Source organism: Labrus bergylta, chromosome 19, assembly GCF_963930695.1.
Source record: "Labrus bergylta chromosome 19, fLabBer1.1, whole genome shotgun sequence".
In the NCBI taxonomy this organism is placed as follows: domain Eukaryota; kingdom Metazoa; phylum Chordata; class Actinopteri; order Labriformes; family Labridae; genus Labrus; species Labrus bergylta.
In genome coordinates, this window is record NC_089213.1 from 9,015,294 (window position 1) to 9,030,110 (window position 14,817).

The following is a 14,817-nucleotide window of genomic DNA, read 5'->3' on the forward strand; positions in this document are numbered from 1 at the left end:
TTGCTTAAAGATAAGGAGTAAGGGACAAAAAAAACTACATTTCTTCACAGTCTTCACCGACTCTCTTCAAGTGCTGTCCTGCTGTTGAAAGGACAGTTGGAGACTTGCCCTGCAACAATGAGGAACTCCAGTTCTCATAGCTGACGAAAAAGCAATATCTAGCACATCAAAGCAGCAGCAGCAGCAGCTCAGTATAGTGCTGAGGTGGAGGTGGGTATGGGGGCAGCGAGATCTCAAAGGACATCCGCTGCTTGTTATCACAGGATATTTCGGACACTTTGACGTCTCATCTGTGCTCTGCAGGAGCGGGGCAGAGCCCAAAGGAGTAACGGACAGTGGTCAGGGAAGATTTGTGACATACATTTAAAAATCCATTCATATCCAGGGCGCCCCAGGATCTGACCCGGCTTTTGACCTGTTTTCTATTTACACAGAGGGACTAATGAAAGACATGAAAAGAGCCTCTGTCTTTGTATCTGAGACAGCCAGAAACATGAGGGATGAAACAATAGAACCAATCCAAACATAGAAGGCGGGACATAAGGTTGGAATGAATTTGAGTTTGATTGACAAAGCTTTTTATTGGTTAAAACATTAGTAAACACACCTGAGTGTAGGGTGAGTCTTGAGGGATTTGAGTATTTGCAGATCATTTCCCGACTTTAAGGAACATTTTCCTGATTGAATTGCTGTTTTTCATGTGGCTGAGGGTCGACATTTTCAATGTAAAGATGACAAAATAAACCAAATGCATAATGAATTGAAGTTGGATATCAAAAGCTGAAACCTAATTACTTATGAGAAATTAGAAATTGCCCTAAAAAAAAGTATGTTTGCCTTTCTATAAAGTAAATAGTGTAATTCAGATGTAAATGTCCTTCATTTACAAGTGAAAAGAAGGTGTGCAGTTGATTTCATTTTAAAAACTAAATCGCATCCAATTACTGCCTGCAACATTTCTCATCCTCGATGCAAATGAATTCAAACATCACCTTGTAAATAAAAAACCTTCACTGATTTTTTTCTTTGATGCTTTAAAAAAAAAAAAAAAAAAAAAAAAAAACTTTACCTGAAAGCAGAACACAGAGGCTGATTTATTCTGTTCAAATAATCAACTGGCTTTTTTTTAAAAATGCTTAAATGGTTTGCATTTTAGATGAGTACTATCAAAATGAGCGGGTTGAAGGAGAGGGGGAAAGTGAGGGAGAGAAAGTGAGGACAAAAATGAAAGAACGACGACAGAGTCAGAAGAAGAAGCCACTTTCTCCTGGGAAGGTCAGCCGGCAGGACTCTGCTTCTGCGCCTGTAAACTGTAAGAATGGGTGTGTGTGAGAGAGAGAGAGGTGTGTGTGTGTGTGTGCTGATCTGTGTCCTGCATGTCAGTGTGTGAGTATTACAGCCATCTCTCTGGTTTAAGCATTCCCTGGGCTGCCATTATAGCCTAATAACCGTGTCAGCGTGATTAATGGCGAGAGGCAGGGCTCTGATTGCGATCTGGCTCTACTACGGTGCCCAGGCAACTACACTACCCACGATGCCGCTGTCTGTGCTCATCCACACCATGGCCATCTCCAGCTGATGTGCCCATTGCACTGGATGTGAAGGTTACATGTGCAATTAGGATGTGTTCTCCCCTCCTGCTGGCAACATCAAAGAGTCGATGTGAGGAGGATGATGATGATGATGATGATTGGAGGATCCGAAGTTAGGGAGGTAGCATGTAATCCCCAAGGCCACTTTGGACTAAACAGTCCAAGGTAATAAACACAGACGGCACACTGCCAGATGTAATGTCTCTTTGTGTTTATCTTCATAAGTACTACCAAAGACAGATGAGTTCCTGAAGTTGACTTATGTTTGGACGGATGGATTCAAACGATGACATAAAGAGGACAAAACCACCATTCTTCTTGTGAACACTTCAGTTCAGGAAACCCAACGTTAGACAGGGGTGACCTTCCATCATAATCTTTGTCACCAGGCAGGCATGAAAAGGTCTGACATCTATGTTGGACAGGTTATTTCAGGAAAGCCTTTAACACATCAAATATAGTAGCTCAGTAAGAAGCTGTTCGTGTCCTTCTGGCATCATTTTTTTTAACGCTGGCCTCTGGCTTATTGATCCAAAATGCTGTTGAAATCAGGTGGTGACCTATCAGGAGTTCAAAAGTCAACCACATATTTGCTGTGGGATCACCATCGAATGAAAATCAAGACTGTCACCAAGTACCAAGGAGATAAAAGTCAAAAAAATGAGTCTTTCGGATAATGTTTTGACCATCACAAAGTCTTTTTTTTTTTGTAATGACCACAGCTGCTCCCCCTTTACTCCATCAACTTTCATTGGTTGTGGGATTTCTTCACTGCAGGGAACAGTGATCCTGCTGTGACTCTGCTGCTGTAAACCTCAGTTCAAAAATAAAAAGCCAGATCTGACACCCAGCCCTGAACCTTTGAGCACACGAGATCAGAGGCAGCACCAGCAAAACTGGTGAAAACAAGACACAGACACAGTGGCCAAATACGAGCCAATAACAAATGTGGATCACACGGGTGTTCTTGGTAACGACTTCAGATCGGTCAACTCTGGGTTCTTGGCTCTTTTCCGGAGTTCAAAGGAAATAGTTGTTCAGTGGTCGAAGGAAACATGACACATATGATCTATCCTGGGCAGAGGTGTTAAAGGCAAGTGGCAAATTCTGGTGTTTAAAAAATGAAGCCAATGCGGAAGTCTGATCACCGCAGTTCCTCGAGTGTCCACTTGAGGCTGGCTCTTAAAGACTGGTCTCCAATTTGGTGACCCCAATTGTTCATCTTCAAACGCGCCTCACCAATGGGTGATGTCACAGAGACTGCAGTCATGTTTTATACAGTCTATGGTTACAGCTCAAAGACAGCGCTGTCTGGAGGGTGAAGCAAAAAAAAAAAAAAAAAAAACTCTCATTTATGAAGTGGATGAAGCGTTTAGCTGTAACTGTTCAGAAGGAGAGTATTTGCTTGGCAAGGTTGATCTGTTTTATTATGACTCATCTTCAGACCACTCATCATCTGAGAGAGTCTGCATGTTATTAATATAACCGAACTGTAATGTTAATTATACTTCAGCAAATAATGTGTCTGACATGTCCTTTTTATTTAACATCTCTTCCTCAAGGGTCCTTCATGATGGTCAACTCCTCGCAGCATTTTGGGGGCCAGCGCGCTCAGCTGCTGCTGCTCCCGCTCAGCGAGAACGACACACACTGCATCCAGTTCAGCTATTTCCTGTACAGCCGTGACGGACACAGTCCAGGGGACCTGCAGGTACACATCCGCGTCAACGGGGGCCCCAAGGGCAGCGCTGTGTGGAATATCTCGGGCTCGCAGGGACGCCAGTGGCACCAGGTGGAGCTGGCTGTCAGCACTTTCTGGCCCAGTGAATACCAGGTAGGAGCCTTCACACATATATATATATGCCGTCTATGTGAACTCATGGTGTGATGACAGTTAACCTCAGTATTGGCTTAAACATTGTTTTATTAATTGTCATTCTACTGAGACTCCACGGGTTAGAATAAAAGATAATTAGGAAAATAAAACTCACATTATACAGAAGTCTATTGTGAACTTAACGTATTACCTAAACCTTTTCCTTATGAGTTTATGGTCCAATATTTCCTCTCCAATGCACCATGCTATTCATTTCCACCCTTTCTTACATATCTGACCTCTTCAGCTGCCAGAAACCAAACTGCATTCACACTGCCAGTCTTAAAGGTCCCATATTATGCTTTTTCTGGTTTTATATGCTCTTTAATGTGTTTTCCAAGTGTCCTGTGCATGTTTAGGCACATCTATTTGCAAAAATTCGCGGAAACGTGGCTTCTCCTACGTCCTCCTGTTAGCTGTAGCATTAGCTGCATGTAACGCTCGGTTCTAGCCCCCCTCGATAAAATGTGTCAGTCCGACGTCATTGTCAGTGTGAGATCACTGATCTAAGCCCATTGGCTCGTTGTGGCAAGCCCAGCAGCTCATGTTGCACGCCCACGATATGCCGTAGCCTGCGGTAGCACAGTAGTGTTAAGGTGCTAATGTTTATGCTCCCCTCGGACGGAGCCAAAGTGGCTGCATTCCCAATATGGTAAAAGGGGCGGGACATTTCCAAGAACCGTGCTGAGCAACTAACCAATTAAGGCCGACCAATCAGATCAGACTTGGCACACGTGGGGACTCTGAACGTGGGCACTTCAGAAGCGAGCCGGTGCATGGAGCGGCAGTACATGAAAACAGACACTTTTTTTAGAACTTTACCTATTGTGAACGTACTTTAGTAGCTACATAGATTAAATATATGAACCCCAAAAAGGGCATAATATGGGCTCTTTAATACTCAATGCTAACTTCTGTTGTTTTTAGTGTTTGGCTGTTCACATTATGTTTTAAATGTGACCCGGATCAGATTCCTGTGAGATTCCACATATGAAAGTGGCCCAAACCTGATTTGAAAGTTTAGATTCCATGTGACTTGTGCTGTTCACATTGTCATTATGTCACAAAAAAATGTTCAGATTCTGGTCACTTTTACCTGCAGTGTGAAAGTAGTTGAAATGTCAACTGGATGACTTCACTTTAAATACGTACAATCCATGTTTATTTTTTGCTTCTGTTAGAATGCTAAAATGTAGCATCACTGAACTGACATGGTAAATATGGAAAGCCAAAGAAAATGTATTCATATAGCACCTTTCACGCACAAAGGAAACCAAAAGTTGCTTTACAGGAACAGTTTAAAACAGTTTTTTTTTAAAACTGGGACGACATGATTTAGTGGGTAATGCATATTGGAATCTGACCTGTGGATCCTTTCCCGCATGTCATTCCCCATTTTCTCTCTCACCAATTTCTTCCTCTATCCACTGTCTGAAGTCATTTAAAAAAAATCACACATAAGATAAAAACAATTTAACAAAATATCAATAAAAAAAACAAACATTTGATGTGAGGGAATATTAAGTAAAAAAGCTATAAATGCTAAATATATGAGCTTGGATTTGAAAGGAGTTAGTTCTGCTTTGATTTTTAGCTCCTCAGGCAATTTGCTTGTCAATCTAGAGGCATAGATGCTAAATGCAGCTTCACTATGTTTAGTTTTAACTTGGGAAACCACCTTTAATCCAGAACCAGCAGACCTTAGAGGTCAGGTAACTAGGACCTAACCCATTCAGTGATTTATGGACAGGTAAGATCGTTTGGAGGTCGTTTCTGTGAGGTCACAAACAAATGTCTTCCCATCATCTACTTGTAAGTATTTTCAATTTGAGGTCATAACATTGGGCTGTTTACATTTTTAAATCACTGCAGTGTTAGAGTAGGTACAACCTTACAAATCTACTAACATCTCTTCTTTTGAATAATGTTTGTTTGTGATGTTTTAATGAGGCTTTCAGCTCTTGTGAATATGAACCCTCTCTTCATAAAATCCTATATGAGTCACATAGCTACACACTTAACCACCAGCTGCTCCACTGAGCAGCTCAATGGTCACTGAATACTGAACCTAGGCCTTGCTATCACTCATACAACATGCAGGGATTAGCAAATTGCAGCTGTGGCATACATCACACTGGCTCAGTAGGTTTGTAATTACTCCGGGCATGTGTTTGCATTGTATCTTTATTTATTGGCCAATTTACCCGCGTGCTGCAGAGTAATCAATAGCTCCGTTTGATGCCTGTATTGTCGATGCTGCATTATTAGCGCCGTTGTGTAGCTTGTAAGATTCTGATGACTGGATGCAGCCCTGACTCACCTCATTACGGCCGATAATTTATCTCCTAATGCTCGTTCTTTCCACAAGGCCTCACGCCTCCTACAACCCCCACGCCCCTCCCAAAACAGTCGTTAATGAGAAGGCAATGGCTTTTATAAGGGATGGTGGGAGCGTGGGCCCCCGACGAACAGTCAATTGACCTCAATTCCATGCGACCCTCTGTGCGGGGGAGCGGGCTCTGTGTTTGCTTCCATAACCTTGGCGCACTCTGGGCCCCATCTCAATAAATCAAGAGCCAGTTAATGAGATTAGAGGGCTGCACAGATCAATGCGGACAGCCTGCGCTTTACTATCCTCAGCTCTGCTGTCCTGGGCCGCCTGCTCAAACAGCCAAACTGATCTGAAGTAGTGATTTTCTTCCCCTCTGTATCTATACGGACGTCAGAAGTTTGTCTGCCACATACTGTCGCAGAGGAGAAGGAGGAGGAGGAGGCGAAGGGCCGATTCTCTCAGAGGGGGGAGCTGAGGTGCACAATCAGACAAGTCAGGCTCAGGCGGGGAGTTTGCTTAGCGCTGCAGTGTTTACCGTTTGGACAATGTGCATAACAAATGTAATCTGCTCTTCTGGTGATGTATGTCCACACTCGCTGAGTGATGAGACGGTGCTGTCCTCTGTGGTCCACCTGTCAGGCGAGGAGACGGAGGACAGATTGCCTTATTTGTCCGATAAACCTGGATGATTGTCACCGCTTAATGAAGCTGTTGAAGGTAGTGCAGATGAGTGAGGAGGCTTTTAACGTAGTCCTGATGAGCAAATGGTGTCTATCTGCTGTGTGTAGAGGGACAGGAGTCAGACTCTTTTCAGTGCTTCTCTGCTCTTTATTTTGCCCAGGGAGCCCTTGGGCCCTCGACCCTCCCTCAGCTGCGCTCACTGCCACTGCTCAAAGCTGAGCACAGGCCCCACTGGGCTCCACTCATCCATCTAGTCCCATTGATAAAGATCACTGTCCAGCACTCCCAGCCAACAGATCAGCCCCTGCAGGCCGCCGAGCAGCAGCTCCACACTGAGAGAGCAATACCACTTCACAGGGCTTGTAGGAGAAAGTGTGTGTGTGTGTGTGGGCGGGTGTGTATGTGTGTGTGTGTGTGCGATGTTGATGGTGGTGGTCAAGATTAAATGAAAAAGAAAAAAAATCAGCCAGCATCAACACCCCCTCAGGACAGACAGACGGCCACAGAGATATGTTGGACTGCGATCTAAAGTGTTTTTTTGGCCTTTTGCGTTCAGGCTTTTACTGATATGAGATTTAAAAATTCATTGCCAATATTTCTGGGTGTGAAATGTTCATTGTTGGTAGTGAATGTCGTTCTGAAAACGGGACACGTTTTCTTGTTCAGGTGTTGTCTGAGTAGAAAGGCTTCTTGGACAAGAATGAGTTTGTTTGGAGACTCTTGAATTGTTAAGAAATAGATTGAAGTTTTGAAGACACATTTTCATGTAGTGCTGTTAAAGGAGCATTCAGGTGATTTAGAATCAAACTCCTATAATGTTCAGGGACCAATTGGAGACTGATTTAAAGAGGAAATGCTTAAATGTATGCAGCAGATGCCAGCTATCTTGACTTAAACCACTGAAAACACTTGACCTAACATTTCCAATAATGCAACAAACATTGTCTCTCACTAAGACCAGTCTTATCTGTATAAATTTGGAACACGGCGATTTAAAAATGTGGACATAGTTAACAAGGTTTTGGTATAAGTTTGTTTTGCCAAAGCCCTGATAACCCCAACCACTTTAGGAGACTTCTGGAGATCGTGGTCTAATACATATACTTACCTAAGACCCCAAAACAGACCAAGGGGCCAGAACCAGCAGTTGATAATGAATGTCTACTGCAGTGGCACTTTGGGTAATAATACAAATCAGTTTGAGCCAAACTGCTAGTTGTTGCCTAATTTTATTGCAGAGCTCTAGATAGATTTTAAGATCATTATTATGCAGGTGTTTTCAGCTAAAAACAACAACAAAAAAATCCACTGTACGCTTCCTGCATAGCACCAAACAACTAGCAGACTAGGTGAAATAATAACTCATATATTTGAGGCATATGGAGATGTAGACTCTACAGTGACTCTGTCCTTAGACTGATCTCACCCTAAGGACTTGGCCGAGACCAAAAACATAGGCATAAAAATGGACAAATAAAAGTCCCTCTGCATGACGATGCTCCTCTAGAATTAAAGCATGCAGAGCATGCAAGCTTTAACATTACTTTGCGGGCCCCTGCAGGGCTGACCGTCTCAGTTGATCAGGATGGGTTCACACATCATATGTTTGGACATTTCTCAACTTAGCATTCCAATCTGCTTACTGGACTGTCAGGGACGAAGAGGAAATTGGTCAGGCTGGTTTTCTGTCTTTCATCACCAGCTTTTTGGAAGAACTTGGTGTTTATAAAAGTGTTGTTTTGGAGGCGCTGGCTTCCTTTTAATCTTTTTACTGCTCCCTGACCGCTTTGTCCTCCTTATCGTACCATCTTAATTCCCTGTACATCTCACTATTAAGTCTCACCCTTTCTTATCTCCCCTATCGTTTTCTCTCTTGCTTACCTCTTTTATACCTTTTTCTCTTCTATAGCTCATCACCTGGAGGTGAAGCAGTGTGGCAAATATAAGAGTAGGGCAACTACTTGTATAACCTTTCACTCCCATTAAGGAGTCAATCATGGGACAGAGTGGAAGAGACTGTGCGCCACAGTCAATTCTGTGCTGCCGTGCAGACAGTTGCCCTCAGGGATCATGTGTTTTTTTCTTTTTTGTTCAAAGAGCACTATGTTAGTTTTTATATGATTTATAAAAATCTTTGCTAATTTAAAGACCTGGTAAAAGTCTGACATTAAAAGCATCAATATAGGAATTCTGTTTGGTGCAATTTGGCGCCATCCAAAGGTCACTGAGTGCCACTGCATTGGTTGTAAAACACATATAGTGCTGTTATGCCTTCCCCACTTCTCCCCCTCACAGACCACGTGCATTTGTTGGTAAAAAGATGAGCGGTGTTGTGAGAAGCCAAAGAACCATGTCGAGTGACCAGGTCCAGTTGTATTACCGTCTGACTCTTCTGGCGTCTTCAGCCTGTTTTAGAGACAACTTCAAATATGCTCTCCTTGTGATGTCACAGTGGGATTCTGGAAAAAAAACAAAAAAAACATGGACTCCACCCCCATGCTAGAACAAAACTTTTTTGCGCAGGTCCGCCATTTTTATTCTCGCTAGCAAAGGAGTGATGTCTAATGGGAAAACTCAGGGGGGGGGGGCTCATTGCATTTAAAGAGACACACACCAAAACGGAGCATTCTGAGAGAGCTGGTTTATACAGGGTCACAAACCTCCTCTGGTGCTTGATTCATGTTATATTTTGACCAAAGCACAGCACAGATGTTTCACTTAGACCCCAGGAGACTGTTTGAAAAGGTGGAAAAGGGGGATAATATGTCCCCTTTAAAGCATGAACGGCATTGGTTGCCCAAAAATGCTGCCTGTTTGCTCCACTATTAGTAAATATGCAACAGTGCCAAGGTCCAGTGTTTGAACAGGTACGCTAGTGAAAAAACACTCACAAAGAAAACATTGAGCATATGCTGTGCTGTCCTCCAGCCGCACGCTTAAGTCAAGAATGCACGCCTCACTTTATCCCCTTAGGCTGCAGAGGTGGCAGGTGATTGCACGTCATATATTTCAGTGTTTACTGCCACATCCCCAATATGGATCAACCGTGTTGGCCTCATTCTGGCTGAAAAAAAAAATCAATTAACAGAACATTGTTTCAAATTTGTCCACCACATTCCTCAAACGATTGCGTGTAAGTCGTTAAGTTAATCAAATTCCTCATGAAGATTGATGGCGTCCACAGATCAGTTGAGAGCTCTATCATTAGTGCACACTCATAAATAATTTGCGCGACGCTGTAATGGAAACTAAAAGCTTGAAATATTAATTACTGTGCAAATCTTGTTTTAATGCAATCCCTTTTATTGCCACCACTGATTTTATGTATTCGCTGGGAAGCCTCCTGGGCGGCAGTATGGATTTTGTTCCTCTACACTATCAATTCTCCAGCATTGAATTTTATGAGCCAAACACGATGCAGCAGGAGGTGCATATTAAAATGCTTGCATGATTTTTACATCTATTGTGACTGTCCACCTGCTCCCCTCCCCTTTACTGTCCACATTTGCTGTTCTTGTGCCAGAAAATTCTCCCTCGGATATAATTCTCATTTCTTTTCCTTCGCTCGCTTACAAATCTTAGGACACGACGCCCTGCTGTTTGCAGTAAACCAAACCTTGATTCACACTTCACAGATTGTGCATTTGCATTCTGACAGGCCTCCCTTTTCTTGCTCACTTTTGTTACAATGAAAGAGAAAAGGTTAGAGAATGACATCACCTTGAACTGAATCTTCTTGACTGTACAAATCCATCCATCCGTCTTATTTTGTCTGCAGAAATGGATTTCTCTGCATGCCAACTTGTTAGAGTATTGGAAAAGGGTGAAACTTTGCTGGGGAATTATTAAAGATGCTATCGGGTCCTGTCGTGGCGAACAGTATCAGTGTGGCTTAAGCTTCAACTCTCCTCTTTCCTATCTCCTCTGCCTGTGTTCAAGGTGTTGCTCCTCTCTCCGTGTTTTCTCTGCATACATGTTTTTCTATCTCCTTCCCACCGGAGGCCCTGACAGCTCGGCACACTGCAACGTAAGAAAAGCATGAGCAAATCAAGAAAACATCTTCACAAAATCAATAACACATGCAGGCATAAAAATAAACGAAAAAAAAAACCTTGGTACTTTATGAGCCACAACCATGCATTATTTGTTCTCCCAATTGAGCATCGCCCCGACCCCCCATACTGTGCTGGGATTGGCTCTTTTAATTCTTTAATCTTGAATTCATTAAAGTCAAACTTTGAGGTAATGAGTGTCCGCCTTTCAAAGCATAGGAGAATTGATTTGGCCTGTTTTGTATTCACTAAGGAAGTCCCCAACCAATGATTTACATAACTTGAACCTGATTGGTCAGACTTTGCCTGTCGACTCATCGTCAAATGTATTTTTCTCTCTCTCTCATTGATCCATATTGTAATTTGAAAATACACCAGACATAAACCATGTCGTTAAACTATTTGTTCTGTAGACTTGGAATAACAATTTATCCTATGATAGGACTTGATCCGTCATTTTCTCACTCCTGAAGTCGGCCCATCCCCGGCCAGTCAGTTTATGCAGAGTCAACCGTCACAGCAGGCACAATCTATGTCTACGCCTCTGTTAGATCGATGAGGAACAAACAACACCTTTTACCGTTTTTTGGCTTGCCATTTAAAAGATTGACTGTACTCTCATGATCATGACACTCAACAATGGTCCTGCTGCATCAGCCAGGGTCACCACGATCCAAATCCAGTGAAAGATTTCATCCGAACACGTTACATCCATAAAGATCCACAGATTGCTAACATTGCCACCACTATTTCACATTGTATTTGACCTTTCTCTGACCTTTCAATTGACAAATCATTAGGCCGATTACAAACTTCCTTTCACTTTTACTATAATAGCCAACTATGATGCTATTATAGGCGCTGATGACTGATGTTTCTTGTAGCCATTGAAATTCTGAACAAATGAATATGCTGCCTCAATGAAAAACTTGGGGTGATTTCTTCACCGATTTCTTCACAGATTAATTAAAAGTATGAGTTATTTTCAGAATTGTACATAAAGTTTAATACGCTGATATTTATACTAAGATGGGCTATGAGTCGTGATTAATAGATAATGTAGAAAAAACAGGCAAATCTATAAACAAATAGACATTGTACAACAACCAGATGGCTGAAATATAATGATCCTTTTTTCATAAGCAGATGTTTGACTGTGAGGTTGGCAGACGATTGAGGCAACAAATCTTTATTTTTAAACTTTTTAGGATCACCCCTAGTTATCTGAGTTGAATTGTTAAATTGGAGGGTATGCCTTTTAAACTTTTTAAATTTGTTGTCTATTTACTTTTTTTTCTTCTGTAACCACAGCTCTTAGGGCCACCGTACCTCTGCTCACTTTGTATTGATTCCACTTTTCTTATACACCGAGCAAATCGTCTCACTGCTTTGCCTCGTTTTGTTTGTACAAACTGCAGAGGGATTTGTCTGTAGTCATTTGTATAATTGCTTGTGTTTGCATGTGCACCAGCTATCGGATGCCAAGGTTATTCCTCAGAGACTGCTGCAGTCATACTCAAACACACTTTTCTATACGTGAGGGCAGATGCGGAGGAGCTTAATGATGGCTCAAAGCTCGGAGCTGAGTGAATCGATGGCAGTGGGTGTGTTGACGCGTGATGAATTGAAGAGTTAATCGGTCAGACGTCTCTAATGGCCCGACACAGGAATGAAAAATAAAAATAAATTAGTGGAAAGAAAGCCTTAGTCTGTTTCCATCTGCCAAGGCCTTTTGTGCTATTGATTGGCCCGGGGCACTTAAAGCCTGATGTATTGTCAACATTGCAATCTATTGGCCGTCTGAGTGCGCGGCCACAGTCTGACTTCCACTAGGCATGGCATAGATAACCACAGGTAGTGTGAGTGGGAAATTCTCATTCGAGCTGACACACACACACACACAATGTACACTACAGACACAACTTTCATCACTGTCGCCCCTTTAATCCACTCAACCCTCAAGTTTGGAGTTTATCGTGCTGTGGTGAAAAGTTACTTGTAGAGGGAATAATATGGGCTCTGCTGACTGTAATCACTACTCAGAAACACAGAACGACTTCGTCTTGACACTCTGGGAGGCCTCCGGATTCACTTTGAGGCCCTGCACGAGCTCACACTCATTCTGATGAGTAAGAGAACATCCAGGCAGTGTTTAAAGACTCCTACAGCTGCCACATGGACTGATGAAAGGGACAGTAGAGAAGGAGAGAGGGATTTATTCATGACTTGCACTGTATGGCTTGACAAGATAAAGTCAAAGAATGACACTACTTTAAGATGAAACCACGAGATATGAGTGCAGTATCCAGGTTAGCAATGTAATCCACATACTCCAAAGTAGTGTATTAGTCTATTTTGTGGTTATTGGCATGTTAGCTTTGCATATATTAACATGAATATATCTACTATTTAAACTGCACAACTCAACAGTGCTAACAACAAGCTAGCAAAACAATAAGAAGGATTGGCTGGCTAATCTCTGATTTCCTTGTATTGCTTTAAATGCATTGATTTATGTATTTGCTTGAATTTATTGATTTTATTCAAGTTATCAGTTTTTCTGGTTGAACTCTTTGCTCTTATCTTCTTTTGTTGCTTTTAACTAAGAGGCAACTTCAGGTGTTGAAAATGAAGCCAATGCTGCAGTTCATCGAATGTCCACTTGAGGTTGGCTGCAGAAGCACCAAAAGTCACATACACACCCATTCAAAGATGCCTTTTTATACAGCAGACATAAAACCTCTTTACAGCCTGGTTCAAAAGGGGAAATTAATCTGAATAGTTCACGTCTTTATGGACACACACTGTACGGGGTCTGAATAATTTAACAACTCGTTCAATAACTCTAATGATAGTTGACCTGACTAACGAGACTGACAGGTTTGTCAGGTGGTATAATACCCGCCTCATCCACAGCTCTTAGCCTGGTGTTAGGTTTGACTGATAGTTATGTTAAGACAGCATTTCCAGCAAGGCCACCGCCATCTATGGGCTTCCAAAGCCCCCCTTCAGTAACCAATCACGGGTGATTTCACTCAGGCTTCGTCCATGTTTACTCTTTCTTTGCTTTTACTTATTCCTTCCATTGCTTGTATCTCTTTTTTTATTGTTATGAATGTTTATTTATTCTATCTTTTTAAGTTGATGACATTATCTTCATCTTTGGTCCTCCTCAATTCATGTTGTTGGGTTTTTTATGCTTTGGTTCATATGATGTTTGGCTAAATTATGTTGGCTGTGTTATTTTGCTGTTGGGTTCTTATGTATTATCTTATGTTGTTATTCTGGTTTCGTTAGGTTCATTTTAGTTTCCTATGATTTGATGCTATGTACGCGTCTGCTTGTATGTCGAAAGCAGTGTAAAAACCCTTGCTTTAAAACGTGTTCTATATTATAATACTAAACAGCCCAAGGTACAGAAGAACATTGATAGTTATTAAAGCCTCCCCTTCATTATTATGCATCTTAGAAGACTGATAAACCAATTTTTAAATGTAAAAAAATGTGAATAAGTATTAAAACATACAGTATATCAAGCAAATCTGAGCTTTTCATCTATTTTGAGACATGCCTAAGGTTAGATCAAACATTAATATTTATTAAGGCTGTTTTTTTTGTGCAGACATTGGTATGTCCTATGAAAGGTTTCTATGAAATATTTGATTGAAATACTGTTAGGAAACACAAACAAAAAAAGTTGAAAAAGAAGCACAACAACATTCTTTATATCTATTTCTTTGGCAATCTGAGAAGCATACCTGTGTAAGTCATCTGTGTTATTAAAGAAAAATCAATGAGTTTATCTTCTCTAAAAGCCTTTGAGTTCCATCCTCTGTAATCTCCTGCTTTGCCAATCTACTTGCTAATCAAGCATTAATGGTCTGTAGTCATTTCATTCATCCATTCTCTCCACAGGTCATCTTTGAAGCGACCATTTCCGAGGAGCGACAGGGCTACATCGCCTTGGACGACATTGTGCTGCTCAATTACCCCTGTTGTAAGTACCTGTTCTGCTCTGCTATATCTTACCTCATGACCTTTACCGAGCCCCGGGAAAGTTTCCGGCTGAACAGCAAACCGGAAACTGTTGAACTCCGGGAGGTTCAACGGTTTCTTGAAGGTGATTGAGACCATGATGCAATCCTCTCTGACAGGGGGGCCACCAAGGCACATATACGTGGTACCTGTCCGAGTGTCAGGGCCATAATTACACAGTGAGAGGTCTCTCTTTTGTACTGGCAAAAATCGCTGACCTTTCCCTGTGATGGCCATGCTCCCAGCCGG

At 42.0% G+C, this 14,817-nt stretch overlaps 1 protein-coding gene across 8 annotated transcripts in view; it reads left to right on the forward strand.

Annotated features, from left to right (window-relative positions):
• ptprua (protein tyrosine phosphatase receptor type Ua) overlaps nt 1-14,817 on the forward strand; it is a 205,373-nt gene that overhangs the window by 99,923 nt on the left and 90,633 nt on the right. For all 8 annotated transcript variants that reach the window (XM_020638009.3, XM_020638011.3, XM_065948006.1 and 5 more), the window contains exons 3-4: nt 3,155-3,426; nt 14,449-14,530. In XM_020638009.3, the coding sequence (XP_020493665.1) occupies nt 3,155-3,426; nt 14,449-14,530 (354 nt within the window). The remainder of the gene's footprint in view (nt 1-3,154; nt 3,427-14,448; nt 14,531-14,817) is intronic.